The sequence below is a fragment of the Achroia grisella genome, unplaced genomic scaffold (genome assembly GCF_030625045.1).
Source record: "Achroia grisella isolate CSIRO2021 unplaced genomic scaffold, CSIRO_AGI_Agris_v1 utg1360, whole genome shotgun sequence".
Classification (NCBI taxonomy): domain Eukaryota; kingdom Metazoa; phylum Arthropoda; class Insecta; order Lepidoptera; family Pyralidae; genus Achroia; species Achroia grisella.
Genome location: NW_026712626.1, coordinates 3,679,512 through 3,698,857, shown reverse-complemented (window position 1 = coordinate 3,698,857; position 19,346 = coordinate 3,679,512). Strand labels below are relative to the sequence as shown.

General features: G+C 30.9%; 1 protein-coding gene across 1 annotated transcript; it reads right to left on the bottom strand.

Annotated features, from left to right (window-relative positions):
- Positions 1 to 11,809: 11,809 nt before the first annotated feature.
- LOC131855389 (uncharacterized) lies at positions 11,810 to 19,144 on the bottom strand. The gene is made up of 4 exons (XM_059206671.1): positions 18,859 to 19,144; positions 13,129 to 13,278; positions 12,353 to 12,463; positions 11,810 to 12,051 (listed from the first exon to the last, which is right to left on the bottom strand). The coding sequence occupies exons 1-4, from the start codon at positions 19,142 to 19,144 to the stop codon at positions 11,891 to 11,893; spliced, it is 708 nt and encodes a 235-aa protein (XP_059062654.1). The 3' UTR covers positions 11,810 to 11,890.
- Positions 19,145 to 19,346: the final 202 nt, after the last annotated feature.

Here is a 19,346-nt window from a genome sequence, read left to right as displayed (position 1 = left end):
AAAATAATTGCCATAAAAAAAATCAACAACTGTTTTAACTAAAATTGTTAAAAAAATTGCCATAAATAAAAAAATATCAACAACTGCTTATAATTAGAAATTGTCAAACAAATTGCCATAATAAATATCAACAACTGCTTGTAACTAGAAATTGTCAAAATAATTGGCATATATAAAAAAGATAAAACAACTGCTTATAATTAGAAATGTCAAAAAATGTTACCATAAACAAAAAAAAATATCAACCAGTATTTGTCAAAAAAATTGCAATAAATAAAAAAATCAACTGTCGAATATATGGTGAACGCAACATTTGACATGTCCACATTTCGCTCGGTACATTTGAATTTAACGTGGCAGGATACGAACCTACCGCCCGCCGTCTATTGGATTGATATTGGTGTTTCATTTACCAGAGATTTAGTTATAATTTTTTTCGTGCTACTCTAATGCTGGCCGCAGCTGGCCTTTACAGCTTCACCGGACGATAGTGGGCGAGTGCAGATGGCACTGCAAACCAAAGGAAGGACTTATAGAGCGGCTGAAGGCCAACTCCCGCCTGGTATAGTTATAAAGTGTCAGTACAGTATGATATCAGTACAGCGGCGTGTGCCAAAATCGGCACTGAACATTGACCCTACGTGTGCTGCCACTGGGAACGGCGACGATGATGGCTTCGTCAATAGGAATCATTGTGGCACTGCACTCACTGGGCCCAACTTTCTGCTGCGTGCTGCTACACCGACCACGACAATGTACCTGTCCCGTCTACATTACGCCACTAAGGAGCAGGACATTGTCGATTATATTCGTAGCAAGAGTAACCTGACATTGAAGGTAACGCAGCTGAAGTCGAGTCACAACGCAAGTTTCAAAGCGTTTGTGGCCCTGGTCCCCACCGACTTGCTGCCCACCTTCATGAAAGAGGACTACTGGCCGTAAGGTGTGGTGTATCGGCGCTACCGTGGCAGATTGCCGTCTTCAGTGCCGTGATCACACAGACAATATTATTGTATTAGTTTTTAAATATTATATTATATGTATGTTAGTCTATAAGGTATTTATAATATGGGCCTAGTTGCCTGAAATAAATGAATAAATAAATAAATAAACGTTCAGTTTTTTTGGAATTGACTGAATCGCCAAACCCTTGGGAGTAAGTAGCCTAGGTAAGTGCAGGTGGCACACCAAACCAAAGGAAGGACTTATGGAGCAGGTGGTAGCCAACTCCCGCCCTATTGGTTATAAATAAACATTCAGTTTGCTTGCTGATATAGTTATAAATAAAAATCACAATTTTTTTGTAATCAACAATTTCAACTAGCCAACACTTGGGAGTAAGTAGCCTAGGTCACTACGCTATCTTTATGGAAGAAAACTATTATGGTTACATTGATAAAGATTCTAATTTATATCTTACACAATATAGACTATTATATTAACAATTTAAATAGAAATGCAGAGTTTCTTTGAAGTCTGGTAGTAAATATAGCACATTTATTACAAAACTTAAACATTACAAATGTTGGAAAGTACCCTTTATAACATTGGTTTTAACGTCTAATTTCAAAAGATTATAATTTCTGAATAACACCAGTATTCTAATAAATATATATAAGTAAATATAGGAAGATTTAAGAAAATTGGCCTTTTCTATATGTGGTAAGTATCGCTTAGAGAAATACACTTTTTTATTTAACAACATTATTTTGTGTAAGTATTAGAGAATATTGCAATTATTGTTTTTAAAATATTTCAAACATGTTTTCTTGTCATTTAAAGTAATTTAATTATAAAGTTTTTTAACAAAACAATGAACAAATGGATTCAACAATTATTATTAAAATTAATTCAATGTATAATAATTTAATCAATAATTTTGATGCATTTAACGTAAATTATTGGTATATAATTTGTTTAAATACTTTTCATTTTTTTCCCGCCCGCATTTCCTTTTCAATGATGAAACAGGCAAAGATATTTAGACCGTACAGCCTAGTTTACTTTTAATTAAATACTTTAAATTACTTAGCAGTTTTTTTAGTAAGTATTTTTACGGCCCTGGAAATTCTCTACGCAGATCAGAGTTAAAAATGTAAGTATATTTTATTTACAGGTGTGTATTCGCAGAGATACAGGACCATACAGCCTAATCGTAATAATACCTTACAGAGTTTAAAAAAAGAAAGGACACCTATATTCAATTACTCGCATAGATAAGATAATAGTGTTACCATATTATATTATTTAAAAATACAGCCAACAATAACAAAATCATATCACAGCGTTATGTATATAATATAGTTTTGAAGTATCTACACAATTTACAAGGACATTGCTAACACACGTAGAGGTTTATGATACAATTACTAAATTTACTTACGATCTAGACTTATAAATGTACGTACTTACTCGTCAATCAAATGATAATTTAATATTTCATATAACGTAACCTTAAAAATTCAATACATTGCACTCTACCACAGATTACATATGTATAGGTGTTATCTATATTAGTACTAATTAGAATTATATATATATAGTTTGCGTCCTTATACCCATCATCATTTCGTCGATTAGGTAAATATAAAAATGACATTTTTCAAAATTAGAAGCTAGAATTGCCTCCTTTTATATAAATATATAAAATATAGTAAATTAAATTAACCACGCCGTCTTAATCATTATCTAAATAATTTTAAAATGATATATAATATTTCTGTGTAAATTTAAAACTTTAAAGGAAAAAATAATTTAATTAAATAAAAAAAAACTCTTCAAATGCTTTGTAAAAAATGTACATTTTGGATACTGCCATTTTTATTTTTTTATTTAACCGCCGATATGCTTCTTATCCCATACTTTTGAGATCAGAGTAATGTTTTCCTCCTTCATTAATCCTTCGCAGTCATCTATATATCCACTCCCTTTCTTGCTATATCATCTTTCACACAGTCCAGCTATCTCTTCGATTTTCCTCTGCCCTTAAGTTCATCCAGATTCATAAATCTTAGTCTATGCCAATAAAAATATATAATAATAAATCTGTAAATTAAAATATGGGTATAAATATACCCATACATTATTTAACACGTTGAAATAGATGTTAAATTATGTATGTAACTTGTTACTAATATATTTTATGTGAACCAAATTAAAATCTATAATTTTGTACGCACCATTTCTGGGTAAACTTCAGTTGCATCTGCAATTCTCAAATGGCTCGTAGAAAATCTCAAACCCATATATTTCATATATACATATAAATAAAATTGGAGTGTCTGTTTGTAATATTGAAATAACCGTTTTTTACTACATGCATATGAATGTATATACGTTACATATACCAAAATAACATTTTTTATAATTTTTGTCTGTCTATTTGTTCCGGCTGATCTCAGAAATGGCTGGACCGATTTTGACAGGATTTTTTTGGTAGGTAGCTGATGTAATAAGGAGTAACTTAGGCTACTTTTATTTTAGAAAAATCAAGGTAAATTCCACGCGGACGAAGTCGCGGGTACAGCTAGTTACTAATATAGTTACTTAATTGGGTCCTAGATGACAATTAATTCGTTTTTTTAACATTATTTTGGGGCAAAGAAACATGTAGTTTACTTGACGTAACGCTAAATGACTACCACTCATGAACAATATATAATCTGTGGAAAGTTCAGTTCTTTTAATGATTAAAGAATAAACAACGATTTTCAGCAACAATAGAATCAAATCTACGAATAAAATGACTATACCATGTGCGCTATACTATAATTGCTATAAGCAATAAATATAAAAGATATTTAGATACTTATCTTTACATAGTATAAAGTTATAAATAGGGATGTGACAATAAAGTTTATTCTGTACAGAAATAGACAACAAAGTTACCTATTCACTATTCCAAAAAGTTACTACCTAATCATGCATTTATTAATTCTAAAATCGATTTATTGTCATTACAACAGTGAATATTCATATTTTAATATTCAATTTAAATACTATTATTATTATACGTACGTGCACCGAAATTGTAAATTATAGTTATAGTAATATATAGTTACTTAATTCGTCCCATAAAACCATATTAAATATGTCTGTTCGAAATTCCTTGATTAATATAAAAGCCAATGTAATTTGAACAGAAAGCAATAATACAAAATTAATAAAATAAATATTTAAAAATATTACATAATCAACTGGCCAGTCTGCCAGTCATATAACCATTAAAAAATAAAGAAAGAAGTAATAAAAACCTAAGATAAACAAAGTTACAAAATCACCTGTCTCATCTGCCAATGCTATGAAAAAAAAAAAACAATAAATGTTTTTGGTAATTTCAAGATAAATATAGAGACTAAAATAGTATTCGTATTTATTACATATTTAAATAATTTTATACTAAGTTTTTATAATAACTATGTATAGTTACTATTATGAGATATATAATATTATATCATTTTAAATTTAAATTACTAGTTATACAATACAATACAATAAACATTTTTTTTGAGAATTTTACATGATATGATGTCGATAAACGCAATGTAATAAATATCACTTAATATTATTATTATTTCTATATTACTTACTAATCAACAATAGGACAATACTAGGATATTATAAAAATAAGTTTTATAAAAAAAAATATGTATGTATATATCCGCCATATAACATAGATCAAGAAAGAATTTTATCTGAGTTGCAAAATGTCCTGTCAAATAATTCCAGTTAAAAAGAAGTTTTTCATTTCATAAAAAATAAATACTTATTAATTTGGTAACCATGGAAACAGTTATTATAACCTAATATTGTGTACAACAATCTTACCAATGCCAATAAGAACGAGTAAAAACATACAATGAATTCTACGTATATCACTTCCGGTTTTTCGACAGTAGTGGGACACAAGATGGCGGCCTATGAATAGTGACTCAGAAAAAGAGCAGCCCGGAAACGGAACGAACGAGTCGTGCGTATGTTCTTAATATATATAAGTAAAGCACAGGTAAATGTATAATTATAGACTTGTTTTGATGAACTAATTGTAGTTCACTACGAAAGAATTTCTCGAAACTTCCCGCCAAAAAATTTTCATTCCGTATTTATAGATATTCAAATACAAATTAAAAAATCATTTACTCATGTGTACGACATTTTCGCCGCTTATGCACGTTAAGTTTTTTGTATTTTTCTCTATACCAGTTCAGTAACCTATATAGGTTCAATTAAGAAGAACTAGCAAGGAACTCAATTGAGTGTCTTTTTTTTTATAGGCCAGTTTATTTACTGTATACTTATATAGATGTCTATGCCTAACATTAAATTAAATTTTCTTAGATATGTTATTAAGGTACTTATAATTTAAAGTTTATTAATATATTCTTAAATACTTATATGCTATTATTTAGATATGTGTTGTGCGTTACATTACAATTACGTACATAAAGCGCGCATTAAAAAGTTTGTTTTCAATTAACAAAGTGAATAATGTCCTCCCAGATTCGACATAGTCACTTACCATTTAAATTGCAGAATATGTTTATTTATTAAATTATTAAGAATAATAATCAGTAAAATCTACAATATTTTAATATTATATATATAGGTATATATTTTATTGATAACTTTTTCGTTCGTATTTGTTTGTATTGTAAGTACTTACTAAATATTTTTCTTTCTTTAGAATAGAATAGAATAGAAATCATTTATTGAAATAAACTTACATTGAAGCACTTTTGAATAGTCATTACATTTTTTTAATCTACCACTCGTTCGGAAAGCTGTCTCATCACTAGGAGAACGAGCAAGAAACTTGCGTGTTGCTCTAATTCTCTTTCTTTATTCTTTCAATATAATATAATAAATTTAATAGTCGACATATTTGACCATAGATAAGTAAAGTAGCACAAACTAATATATATATATTTCACTATAATTTTTTTGTGTTGTTTTGGCTGATTAGATTATTTTTTAATTCTTTTTTTTTATATCACGATTGTGGCAAACAAGTATACAGCCCAGCTGATGGTTAACGGTTACCAGGGGTGCCACATACGAATTTCCGACCTTTAAGAACATTGTCTACAAATATGAGGAACGTTAGGGTTGTCACAATGTTATTTGTGGTATATTTTTTTTATACTATCATGGTGGTAAGTATACGGCCTATCTGATGGTAAATGGTATATATACGATATGTGTTGCTGTTTCTAAACACTACGGTGTCATACCCCAGCGTGTAATTCTTGTTATTTCTCATACAAACAGTCTGCGAATCAAGTGGTATGTGAGATGAAGAAGCAGTAATTTTGGGAAGATAAATATTACATATATATATATATATTTATTTTTTTAATTTTATTTCTTTATAATTGTTTTTTTTTATCCATTACGTATATAATGATTTAGGATTATTATTTAAGATTATTAATATATAATTTTACTTTTTATTATTTATATACTTTTCTCTTGATATTATTATTTTTATTTTATTTGTATAATATCTGATCTATTAAGTTAATGTATACGTATTTTTTAATTGTAATATTTGCGCGTCCGTACTGAGGGCCCCACTGAAAATCAGCGCTGGAAACTACTTCCAGCATTATGCTGAGTTGTGGTCCACATTGACTCCGTTTTTTAATGTGTAAATTATTCTTGTATTTCTTATGTTATTACTGTAAAAACGAGTTAATAAAGTTCTATTCTATTCTATTCTATTGTATATACTAATAATTACTAAGTTAATTGGATGTACCTCAAATATTACTAACTGGATCTAAACTGCAATTTACAAAATTTTATTTTCATTATTCTTACAATCATTTAATCTTATAATATCTATTTTTTTAATATCGTTATTTAAATTAAATTTGCATTCAATATTTTTCTTTTAATTAGTAATTCTATTTACAACTCAAATAAATATAATAAATACTTATTGTACAGTTTAATAATTAATTGTAATTTACATTTATAACAATTAATCATTTACAATATTTACACTTATTATTCTAATGGAAGACTCACGTGATATTGTTTGTTGTGATAATTCTTGGTTGATTACTATAACTAAGTTACATCTATATTATTAATATATACTTATATTACTTATATAGAAATATTTTATAAGGTTCTAAGTCTTGATTATGTAAAGCTGACGAGAAAATTTCTCAGTTTTATAATTGGAACATTTACAGCATATGTTTTTTCTGGACTACTCTAATGCTGTTGGCCGCAGCTGGCCTTTACAGCTTCAACGGACGATACGGGGCGAGTGCAGATGGTACTCAAAACAAGGAAGGACTTATGGAGCGGCTGAAGGCCAACTCCCGCCTGACGGATACGACTTTAGTCCGAGGGCACCGCTAATAGTTCGAACCTCGGCTCAGGCCATCTTAAATTCGATCCCCATTTGTACTGAACGGAGGATCTTTTAGGATAGGATGAAATTTTATATATTTTATTTCTTAAAGAAATTTATTATCAATTTTTTTTTTTTTTCTAATTATATTTGTAAATTTGTTTATTTTTCGTTTGTTGGTCATAGCTGATGATTCATCGGAAGAAAATGACGGCGAAGTACTCCCAACCGCTGGATGGACGTATTTAGCGGCTGGAGAACAGCTCATGTCTGATGGATACGACTTTATTTATGGGCACCATTGGGAGCTCAAACCTTGAATCAGGCCGTCATAAATCTCGTCCCGTAGGAATGGGGAAATCGATTGGAAATATCTTTAATTATATGTAGACCATTTCTTATTATAATATTTTAGTTGTATTGAATTATCATATTGTATTGAATTATGTTTGTATTGAAGACATGAATGTGGATGGTTATAAGGGAGGAAAGCCGAAAAAGAGATGGATGGAGTGTATGAAAGATGACATGGTAAGAAAGGAAGTAAATAACAAGATGACTGCGAACAGGGATGAATGGAAGCGAAAAACATATTACGACGACCACAAATAAATGGGATAAGGAAGAAACAGATGATATGTTTGTATTGAAGATTTAAATAAATCAATCATTTAAATAATTCAAATAAGTCAATTAATAAATAATTACAGTATTTTAAATTGAAGTAGCCATTACGACAGCTTTACATAATCTAGTTCGTACACGAATATATATTATTTTATTATTAAATATTTATTTTGTGCCTCTATAGGTACATGTACCATTCAGGCGTTGCTAAAATGCTTCACCCTAGCCATCTTTATCAATTATTTTCTTTTCTTACCTAATAATTATAAAGAAAATTAATATATTTTTTTTGTTTAATAAAATTTTATTAAATCTTTTTTTTTTACTTAACAAGGTCATTATTAAAAATAAATCGTCAGATCCCGTGGTTTTTCCTAATTGTATAGGTATTTTTTCTTGTTCCGTAGCTTGAAAGAATTGTTACAAAGATTTTATTAACCACATTTGACTCATCTAAAAATCTATGAATCAAACACGCAACATCTAATACTAAAAGGAAGTTCTAAAATCGACAATAACGTTTTGTTTTAAGGTTCAATTTACAAAATGTTTAGTTTTTGAATTAGTGCTGTTTATTATTAAGCATGCAATATGCTCAACCACAGAATATTTAATAGTCGTTTAAAACAATTAGTGTGTAGTCGATTAATTGATGAATTGAGATCAGTCCTAAGAATATCTAGACAGATTTATATTGAAGAGGTTATGTTATTTTTTTTCTATGGTTTTAAGACAGATAATAAAGACAAAATGGCGCGAACTCAATTTCTGTATCATAAAAAATATAACCTACTATAGTTTCGTACTGTTTATTTTCATAATCCCCTTTAACACGTTCGAGAAAATTCTAGAAGGTAAAAAACTGTTTTCATACAATTAAGAAATGTTTACTTTTTCGCCATTTATACCCATCTCTTTCAAACATACTACAGACTATAAATATATTTATTTACATTTGAAAATATATTCGATTTCCTTAATTATGTACTAATTTGGATTGCATTTATTAGAACAAGTTAAATAAGGCAGAGCATCTGCTTAAATATATTTTTTATCATAGACACAATGCAATAATTACTTGCAGTTTTAGCGCCAAAAACATCTATACAAAATAAAAATAGTTTTGTTACTTGGAACGGTTAATTTAGTTCGCAATTCTTCTGAGAACAGCTCATAGTTCGTTCGCTCCTAACCTTGTCTATAGGGATTATTTTTGAATTATGATACTTTTTAATTTTCTATTCACATCTTTAGTAATATTTTTTAAGGCTGCAAATATGTGTTTTGTTTTTAACTATTCTCTTTAGTGTGTTATTAAATGAACGAAAGAGCGAAAGATTTACGAACTTGATCACGTAGTTCTTCTAGGCGAGCTCTTCAGCAATTTAATTCATTCTCGAACTATAGCAGTTTAGCACACACCTTACGATGGTCGCATGTACAATTCTTCGCACATTTGTATTCATGAGTATAAGAAAATTGTTTGTATCGGTCTGGGTGTTTTCTATGTATTTACAAAAATGTATCTATGTATTTATATCAGTTGTTTACTACCGTTAATACAAGCTATGCTTATCGTGGGACTAGATGGCGCTGTGTTAATTGTCGTTTTATATTCGTCATCATCATCATCATCGCAGCCCGGAAGACGTCCACCGCTGGACATAGGCCTCCCCCAAAGATCTCCATGACGATCGATCCTGCGCTCGCATCCATCTGCCTTCCTGCGATCTTGGCCGACCCACTTTGCTGGAGGCCTTCCCACGCTGCGTCTTCCGGTCCGCGGTCGCCACTCGAGGACTTTACTGCCCCAACGGCCATCTGTCCTACGAGCTGTGTGCCCTGCCCATTTCCCCTTCAATGTCGCAATTCTTCGGGCCATGTCGGTCACTCTGGTTCTTCTGCGGATCTCCTCATTTCTGATTCGATCGTTTATTATTATTATTAGTTTTATATTACTATATTATTATTCTAGGGTATATAGGCCTTACTACTTTAAATGATCCATGAATTACACTTAAAGGATATATATGTAGTAAGTACTAAACTAAATAGAGTTACAAATTAGCAGTAGACAATTAAAAACGTCACGTCTTATAGATTCTATAGGTCGTATAGTTTATTAAACACTTTCGAGAATATCTTAGGAGTGTGTCGTAAAGTAACGTGACGATTTCACTTATAAAATCTAGTGTCTTCATGACCTACCCTATTGTAACAAAGTTTTAATACTCTGTGCTTGGCTGGAATTTAATATCCCAGTCTAGTGAATATAAAATTAAATAGGTACTCTGTGCGAATTATTATAGTAATTTAAAAAAATATCTACATACTCTGTGCGATAAATTATAGTGATTAAAAAATCTACATACTCTGTGCAAATTATTTCAGTTTTTTGTGAATTATTTTGTGTAAATGACGTAAGTATGTTTTACATTTCTAACGTTCAATTAATACAATAACACCTACTCATATTTAAAGATAGATTTTTATCTAAATTGAGAATTGTAAAAAGTATTTATTTAGATATAACGACATTTATGAGGTAATTCGGAACTATACCGATTTTAATTCATTAATTACAATTATTAATAAGCGATTAATATAAAATATCTACAACACGTGTTCTAAGTATTACAAATTATGACGTTTACAATTTACAAAAACTCAAGAACTACACAGACGCGTCTACGTATCACTACGTTCGTACGATTTGTAAAATTGAAAAATTTAGGGAGTCAAAATCAATTGTAATTGACTGGTAGGTTCAAATTCAAAGGAAAAGTAAATGAAAATAAAGAAAAAAAAATAATAGGAACAAAATTTTAATGTGAGAAATAAAACAGAAATTAATAAACATTAAATTTACACGAAATTTAAAAGTGCATTTACACAGTAATATAGTTATAACATTTACAATGATTATTATATTGTCCTTCACACAGTATTTTCATTGAAATTACATTTATATTACAGATTCAAAGTTTAATTATTAAAAAATAAACGCATTACTAGATATTATAATAATGTTATATAACTTTATATTATATACCTTACAATTTATACGAGGAGAAGAAATTATTGTAAATGTTTGTAAATTCTATAATTGTAATAACATTTAGAAGATAAAGATTACAATAATTTATACATTGTCTTGAATGAATCTGTATAAATAATAAATGAGCCAGATTACGATAAAAACAAGGATATTATAATTATAGTAATTGATAATAAATAAAACCTACGATAAGATAATTTATATATTTAGACCGTGATAAGTCACGAATAATCTTATGCTAAACAGGTCTATCTGTAAGTTAAGGCCCGGCTAACAATGTATATATAAATGTAACGTGAAATAAACAAGAAAGTTTAAAAATAATTATGACAAGTAGTCGTTAATATTTTTTTTATTTTTTTTTTTAATTGCTTAATAAGTTTTGACTAGATTATGACATAACATAATAATAATTATTAAATTAGTATTTTTTAAATGATGCGTGGATTTTCATTTGTAATGTAATATGTTACATTTGAATATTCTTATTGAGGTTATATTTTTTACAAATTTAATATTGTACGTATTATTATGTAATTACATATTTTTGTTTTACTAATATTCATGCATATTATGAATGAGGGAATATATTAATTTATTACATTATAAAATATATATAGTGTTATATTTATTTTATAATGTTACATAATATTAGGCAGATGAATTTACACCTGATGCTACGAAATGGTTTTCTGAATTTAATAAGTATACCAACAATGTAACATACTAAACTACAATTAATTGAACAGTAAATGTTACATCACAAATGATCAAGTGTAACATTACATTACAACTGATCAATTTGTAATGTTACATCACGGTTGGATTACTAATCTGTGATGTTACTGGAATGGAGTTCGATCGCAGTTGCAAGCGGCACCACCCTGACCCTGGCGGCACTGGGCATCGCACCATGCTGACCAGCCGTCTGCGGTGTTCAGAGTTCGGGAGGAAACTGATGATTTCGGAGTCAGGGAACTTAACTGCTCGCAGGGTGGGCATCCTATGGAGAATATCACACTTAATTTTTAACTTTTCTTGTTCTTAAAAGTTATAATTCAGGGTATACCTCCCTCGCTTGACAGCCTCGGTGGTCTTGCGGTTACAGCCAGTTTTACTTCGAATAGTCACAGGTTCGATTCCTCAACCCATAACACAAGCTCTGTTTAACTTGGGACTAAATGGCGTTATGTGAATTGTTCAATGCTATTCTTATATTATTATTATTTGTCAATACTTTAAAAGTCAGTCAGCGGAGCCCCTAATAAAATAGACACCTAAATTTACTTAAACTTGAAACTTACCACCAAGCACGTAATGGTCTTCAATGCAAAAAGCCGCGCAGATTCTGATCCAATCCACATTCTTGTCCAGAACCTCTTCCTCCTTCTTGGCGCAATTGCAAAGCGGTTCACCTGGGCATCAATTTCAAATCTCAGACTCAAAATTATTTATTAACATATATAGAATCGCAGTTACGTGGAGAGACGACATACGTAGGGTTGCGGGTAATAGATAGAAACTAGATGAGAAAGTTCGAAGATCGGTTCCAGTAGCTCGCCTTGGGAGAGGCCTATGTTCAACAGTGGACTGCAGTGAGCTGAAGGTGTTGTTGATGATTATTATAATGAGAGGACCTTTCGGTTATCCTTACCGTCCAGTTCGGCAGCAACTTCAGTTGAGAAGAAACTCAACTTGTACATTTTGTTTATTTTACTATTACTATTTTAGTAACATCTATCTTTAAATTTAATTATTGCGACGTTCCTCGTGAGGTCGCTCTAACAGACTCGAGGGGCAAGGTATAGCGTATAAATGTTATTTATAACAGTTGTCTAGTATCCATAACACAAGCTCTGCTCAGCTTCGGATTAAGCAGAGTTTGTTTTATGGGTACTATAACACAAACTCTGCTCAGCTTGGGATTAAGCAGAGTTTGTTTTATAGGTACTATAATACCAACTCTGCTTAGTGTTATAGTATTTGTAACTATATATTAGTACTTATAGCATTAAGTACCAATAACACAAGCTCTCCTTGGGGCTAGCTGTGTGATTGTTTTTTAAATTTAATAACTTACCGAGGTAATTGTCGCAGAGTGTAGGGCATACTTCAAATCTTGGATGGCCGTAGGCCACATCTGTGGTGTTCACAGCCTCCGTTAGGGCACTCTGCAGACCTATAGGTATCAGATCGTGGCAGGCTGCACCGCATACTTCTCCACCCAATCCTGATGAAGAAAACTTTATTTAAAAGGTGTTATCCTGATGAAAACCTTAATACTGGTGACAACGGGCTAGTGCAACTTAGTCGAAACCTTCAAGAAAAGTGTTCCTTCTTAAAGGACGGCAACGTTCTTGCAATTCCCCTGGTGTTGAGGGTGCTCATGGGCGGTAATGACTTACCATCAGGTGAGCCGTTTGTTTGTCCCCTATGCTATAAAAAAAAGCTTGATTTTTTAGTAGAAAGTACCTTGTCTGATATATAAAATTCTTGTGTAACAGTGTTAGTTGCAATACTCCGAAACGGCTTCACCAGTTTCGTTGAAATTTTATATATCGATAGATCTGAGAATAGGTTGTTATCTATTATTTATATATTTAGTTATAAGGGTAGCCCATCCGAATTTTGTTTTCTTGTTTTTTTCGGCAATTTTTTCATCGTGTGGCTTTAAAAATGATTTTGAATGAATGAAAAACACTTTATTGTTCCTCTCACAGAAAGAGTAATTACATAAATTAATATGTACATTAAATAAGAAAATAATAACAAAATAATTATAATATAGAGGTAACAATGGGCGGCCTTATCGCTAAATAGCGATTTCTTCCAGGCAACCTTAGGATGGAGAGGAGTGATTAGACTGTGTCTGGTCGAGGTATAACAATTCGTTGTTGGATGTACAATTTACATATCATATACACATACATATAACTACATAATAATCATTATATATAAAATATACATACACACATATATATACATACATATATACATACAAATAAATTAAATAATATCTATACAATAGCGACGTTACTATGCAGATAAGTTTCGTGAATAATATTTTTTAACGCTCGATTTAAAAGCAGGCAGTGATGTCAATTTACGTATGGGAAGTGGCAGATCGTTCCATAGTCGGACAGCAAGTACCGTGAAGGACATGTCGTAAAAAGCAGTATGATGTACTGGTGTCTTTAACTGGAGATTCTCCGATGACCTAAGATTGGCGTTATTAGAGCTATGAAGGAAAACAAACCGCTCCTTCAGATAGTTAGGAGTTGAAGGGTTATAAAGGATATTATGGAGAAGGGAAAGAATGTGAGTATTCCGGCGAAAGCGAATAGGAAGCCACTTGAGTTTAGTGCGAAACTCGGAAACATGATCAAATTTTCGAAGACCGAAAATAAATCTTATAAGAGTATTTTGAAGTCGCTCAAGCTTATTAAGTTGGTCTTCTGTAAGATTAGAGTAACATGTATCGGCGTAATCAAGTATGGGATGAAGAAGAGATTGAGATAGCGTAATTTTGGTAGCAATGGGCAGGAAATTGCGCAACCTCCGTAATGACCCCAACGCTGCAAATATTTTCCTGCTAACTGCTTGAATTTGCGGTCTCCAATTAAAAAAGCTGTCAATATGAATGCCCAGGTTTTTGACAGAAGTACTAAAGGGAATTACTTCGTCATTCACTTTAATTTCAGCGATAGTCGACCAGTCGATCCTGTTAATTAGCCTGGAGCTGCCTACTATAATGACTTGAGTTTTTGTAGGATTAATTGTTAATCCAAAAGCTTTACTCCAGTTTGTAATGTATGTCAAATCACTATTAACTACGGAAATAGCGTCATTGAAGTTTTCTAGTGGAGCCTGATAATAAATTTGTAAGTCGTCTGCATATAGATGGTAGGAAGAAGTTAGTAAGTTAGAAATTGAGTTTATAAAAACTGTGAAAAGTAAGGGAGATAAAACGCCACCTTGTGGAACACCGGCAAACGTATCACACCATGATGAAAATGTATCATCAATGCGGATTTGCTGCCGACGCCCAGACAAATAATTGTGAAACCATTCAACTACAGGTGGAGATATGTTAAGAGAGCGTAGCAATTCCTCGAGGATATCAAATTTTCATAAATTTTAACCCTTCTGCCACTAACTTTTCTCGGTATACCACCAATACCTCCTCGGTAGGTCTGAGCACAGGTTTTTTATATATAGTGTTAAGTGTAGCTCACCCGATTTAATATTTTTTGTTTGGCAGCAATTTTATTTCTTTATTTAAATAATATTTTTCCTAAATTTTCACACTTCCACCATCAACCCCTATTTTTTACATGGCGATATCAATTTATATGGCAAAACAACGTTTGCTGGGTCGGTTAGTTCACTATAAACTAACCCTTCTGTGAGAAATGTGCGTGGTGGGCCGGCCTAATATGGTGGCTGGCTCATCCGTCTCTACTACTCTTGAACGGGTGTTGCTTGTGTGGACTGGTCTGTTCAGGTTGCGAACACTGATTAGATTTTTTGATTTTGTTTATTTTTTTACATAGCATATGCTGGTGGTCACTCTATTCTCCCAAATTTGAATTTAAATGAATCTGTATTATTGTAAACATGTACAACATTTATATGAAAAGAATACGAGCTGAGTTTCTTGTCAGTTCTTCTCATCTCGAAATCATTCCGAACTGACGGTAGATTTGACATATCATAAGAGTATGTAATAGATCTATATGAAAAAGATATTTTAATTTGATTTTGAATTTGAAATTAAACCTACCTGTTAATATTTTTTTATAGCTATATAGCTATAACCGACTGTTACCTACTTTTTCTTGTCCCCGTCACTGTTCTTTGTTTCTTTCTTTCATTGTAATTGATGATTTCACTATATACGGAAGTACATTAATTTATCTTTCTTTCATTGTACAGTAATTAATCTTTTGACAACATACGGAAGCATATTATTTTTATTTATTCACAATTACATGGTTTTATTGCAATCTGTCGATAATATAACTTTTTAAACCTATCTATATATATATATATAAAGGTGACTGACATGGTGATCTGTCAACGCACAGCCCAAACCACTGGACGGATCGGGCTGAAATTTGGCATGCTGGTAGATGTTATGACGTAGGCATCCGCTAAGAAAGGATTTTGATTAATTCTACCCTCAAGGGTATAAAATAGGGGATGAAAGTTTGTCAATTTTAAACCGATCGGGCTGAGACTTTGCATGCATAAATCTACTATGACGTAGGCATCCCTAAGAAAGGATTTTGATAAATTCCACCCCTAAGGGGATAAATTAACGCGAGCGAAGCCGCGGGCAAAAGCTAGTTCTCTTTCTCTAGATGACAGTTCACGTATATTAAATACTAGTCGTTCGCGTGGAATTTAACTTTATTTTACAACAAACTACTCAATTTGCCAGAAAAAAAAAATTCAAACGTGTTATAAAATATTGTAAAAAAGCTTATTATAAAATTGAAGAATTTATAAATGATAATAATGTTTTTGTAGAAAATATCTAACTTAAAATTCATAGCGCTGACAATGTTATCTGATTGAACAGAGATTAAGTGCGTAGCGGTTTCTATGTTGATTGTCGCATGCCTAATCCTTGTTGTTAATTAAATATAAGTAAATCAATATTTATTTAAAAGAGCAACACTCGAATTTCTTCCGCAATCTTCTTATGATGAGTCTGCGTTCCGAATGAGTGGTAGAATAAAAATATGACTATTCAAAAGTGCTTGTAATGAATTTATTTGAATAAAGATTATTTCTATTTCTAATAATCATAGTTTTAATTAAGAACTCTTTGATATTATTTCAAATTTCGTTTTTGTGTTTCTATATATAAAATACTAGCTGACCTCGCGAACTTCGTTATGTCTCAGTATTAAATAACATGTCAAAGTTCAGTTACACAATAAATTTCTGAACACAACCTATTTGACAGGTACGAGCAGTTTGTATGGGAAAAAGAAATTGTTGTTTTTACTATTTTCCTCGCAATGTTTCCATATTTTAACACCGTTTAAACCTTGACTTCCACGAATATTTCAAGACTAAAATTAGCCAAATCGGTTCAGCCATTCTTGAGTTCTAGTGAGACTAACGAACAGCAATTCATTTATATATATATATATATATATATATATATATATATATATATATATATATATATATAGAGAGAGAGATAACATCTATTCAAAAGAGCAACACACAAGTTTCTTGCTCATTCTTCTTGTGCTGAGTCTGCGTTCCGAATGAGTGGTAGAATCAAACATGTAACTATTCAAATGTTCTTATATTGAGTTTATTTGAATAAAGAAATAGAAATATTATTTCTATTTCTATTTTTAATGGAGAACTCCTTGATATTATTTTACATTTCTTTTTTGTTTTTCTTTGTAGGTATATGTTATACATTTCATGTATATATTTATATATTTCTATCAGATATAATCTAGTTTGTATATAGCACAGATTCTGCTCACTTTACGAGATTAGATTTTTTTTAAATATTTCATTACTAGATATAAAATATATATAATTGTAGCTTTTTTCCTGAAATACATAAAATCCCTCTAAAACTAAGAAGGACTTAACTTAGAAGGAAAAATCTCCCAATAAAGTAATCTGCTGTAGATATTAACTATACTAAAGTTTTTGTTTTATTTATTGTCCGATAATTGGTAAATCATTAACTGATTCTTTTTTATATTTTTTTCTCAACTACTTTTATTATCACTACGACTGATTTAATCTTATTGTGTTTTTATATTTGAGCCTAAATAAATTAGTGCTAGTTGGTAGTTTGTATTCACACGTTTTGACTTGTAAAATGTGAACTTACAAGGATTGTTTAAAAGAGCAACACACAAGTTTCTTGCTTATTCTTCTTGTGATGAGACAGCTTTCCGAATAAGCGGTAGATTAAAAAAAAATTGTTGACTATTCAAAAGTGCTTAAATTAAGTTTATTTGAATAAATGATTTTCTATTCTATTCTATTCTATTCTCAACATAAAACCCAAACATGTGATTTCACTAAATATAAAAACATGTTTTGTGATATTGCAACCTATAAACCACAAAACAATAATTATTGGTATATTTATAACAAAAAATATTATAATTTAACATAATTGTAAAAGAAAAGAAAAGAAGGACAGTGAATTTTAAAACAACGTCGCGTATTAGATTTGTTATTTATAATTACGACGGTAGGGAAAAAAAATTATAATATAAAAAAAATACGTTCATAAGCGGCTAAAATATATATGAATAATTTATTTTTGAAATTGAATTACACGATTAATTTGAAAGGAAATTTTTTTTATTAATAATGGGTTTGCGCTTGGTTTTACCTCATCTGATGGTAAATGATGGTAAGACATAGGATGTAGCGCGATTACCCAGAAGAAATAATAAATAAATAAATAAATAAAAAGTAAATAAAAATTTTTGTTTGTTCCTCTTGATACAGACACATAATTATTTTTCCGCCCGCACAGTTAAGAAATTATTATTTAATAAACACTATTAAATATTAATTCATTTATGTTGGTACTTAATTTTTATAATTTTGAGACACAAATATTATAGAAACAAACAACTTACCGTTGAAATAATATCCGAAAATCGTCTTAACATCGTAAGAACATATCAAATATCAATTTATTACATTTTACACAAGCACATATATAGCACTATAGTCACAAACATGGCTGCATATGACATTTCCTTCACCAAAAAAAAAACGAACAAAAGAAAAAAAAATCCGAATTAACCTGCGTGGCACAGGTCCGCACAGAGGTTCTTGCGAGCGGGCACTGAGGGTGTCCAAGTATTCATCCCCTTTCTGAACTGAGCGAGATATATCCTATTCAGTTCCCCGCCATCGTATTTCAACTGCAAAACGACTTCGGGCGTCTCTAGTCGCCTCTTTTCAATTGTTTGCACTTGAGTCTCCATTGGCTGCTCCTCGGGCAGACTTTCCTCTAATTCGAGGGTATCGCATGACGCAAATGCAAGTAAGACCACGCCCAACGCGAGGGTTAACAATTTTCCCGCCATCTGTGGAAAGAAGCGTATTCTTTTTTCAAAATTCCTTCGCGTTTATTAAAAGTAAGTATGGCGGCGTCGACTATGGCTGTATTTGTTAGACAAGATGACGTTTTAATTATCTGTTTTAAGTCTAGATTCACCTAAATACTTTTTATTATCGTGATATCAGTGTGGTATGATAAGGACGGGCTCTGATAAGTAAAGGAAAATG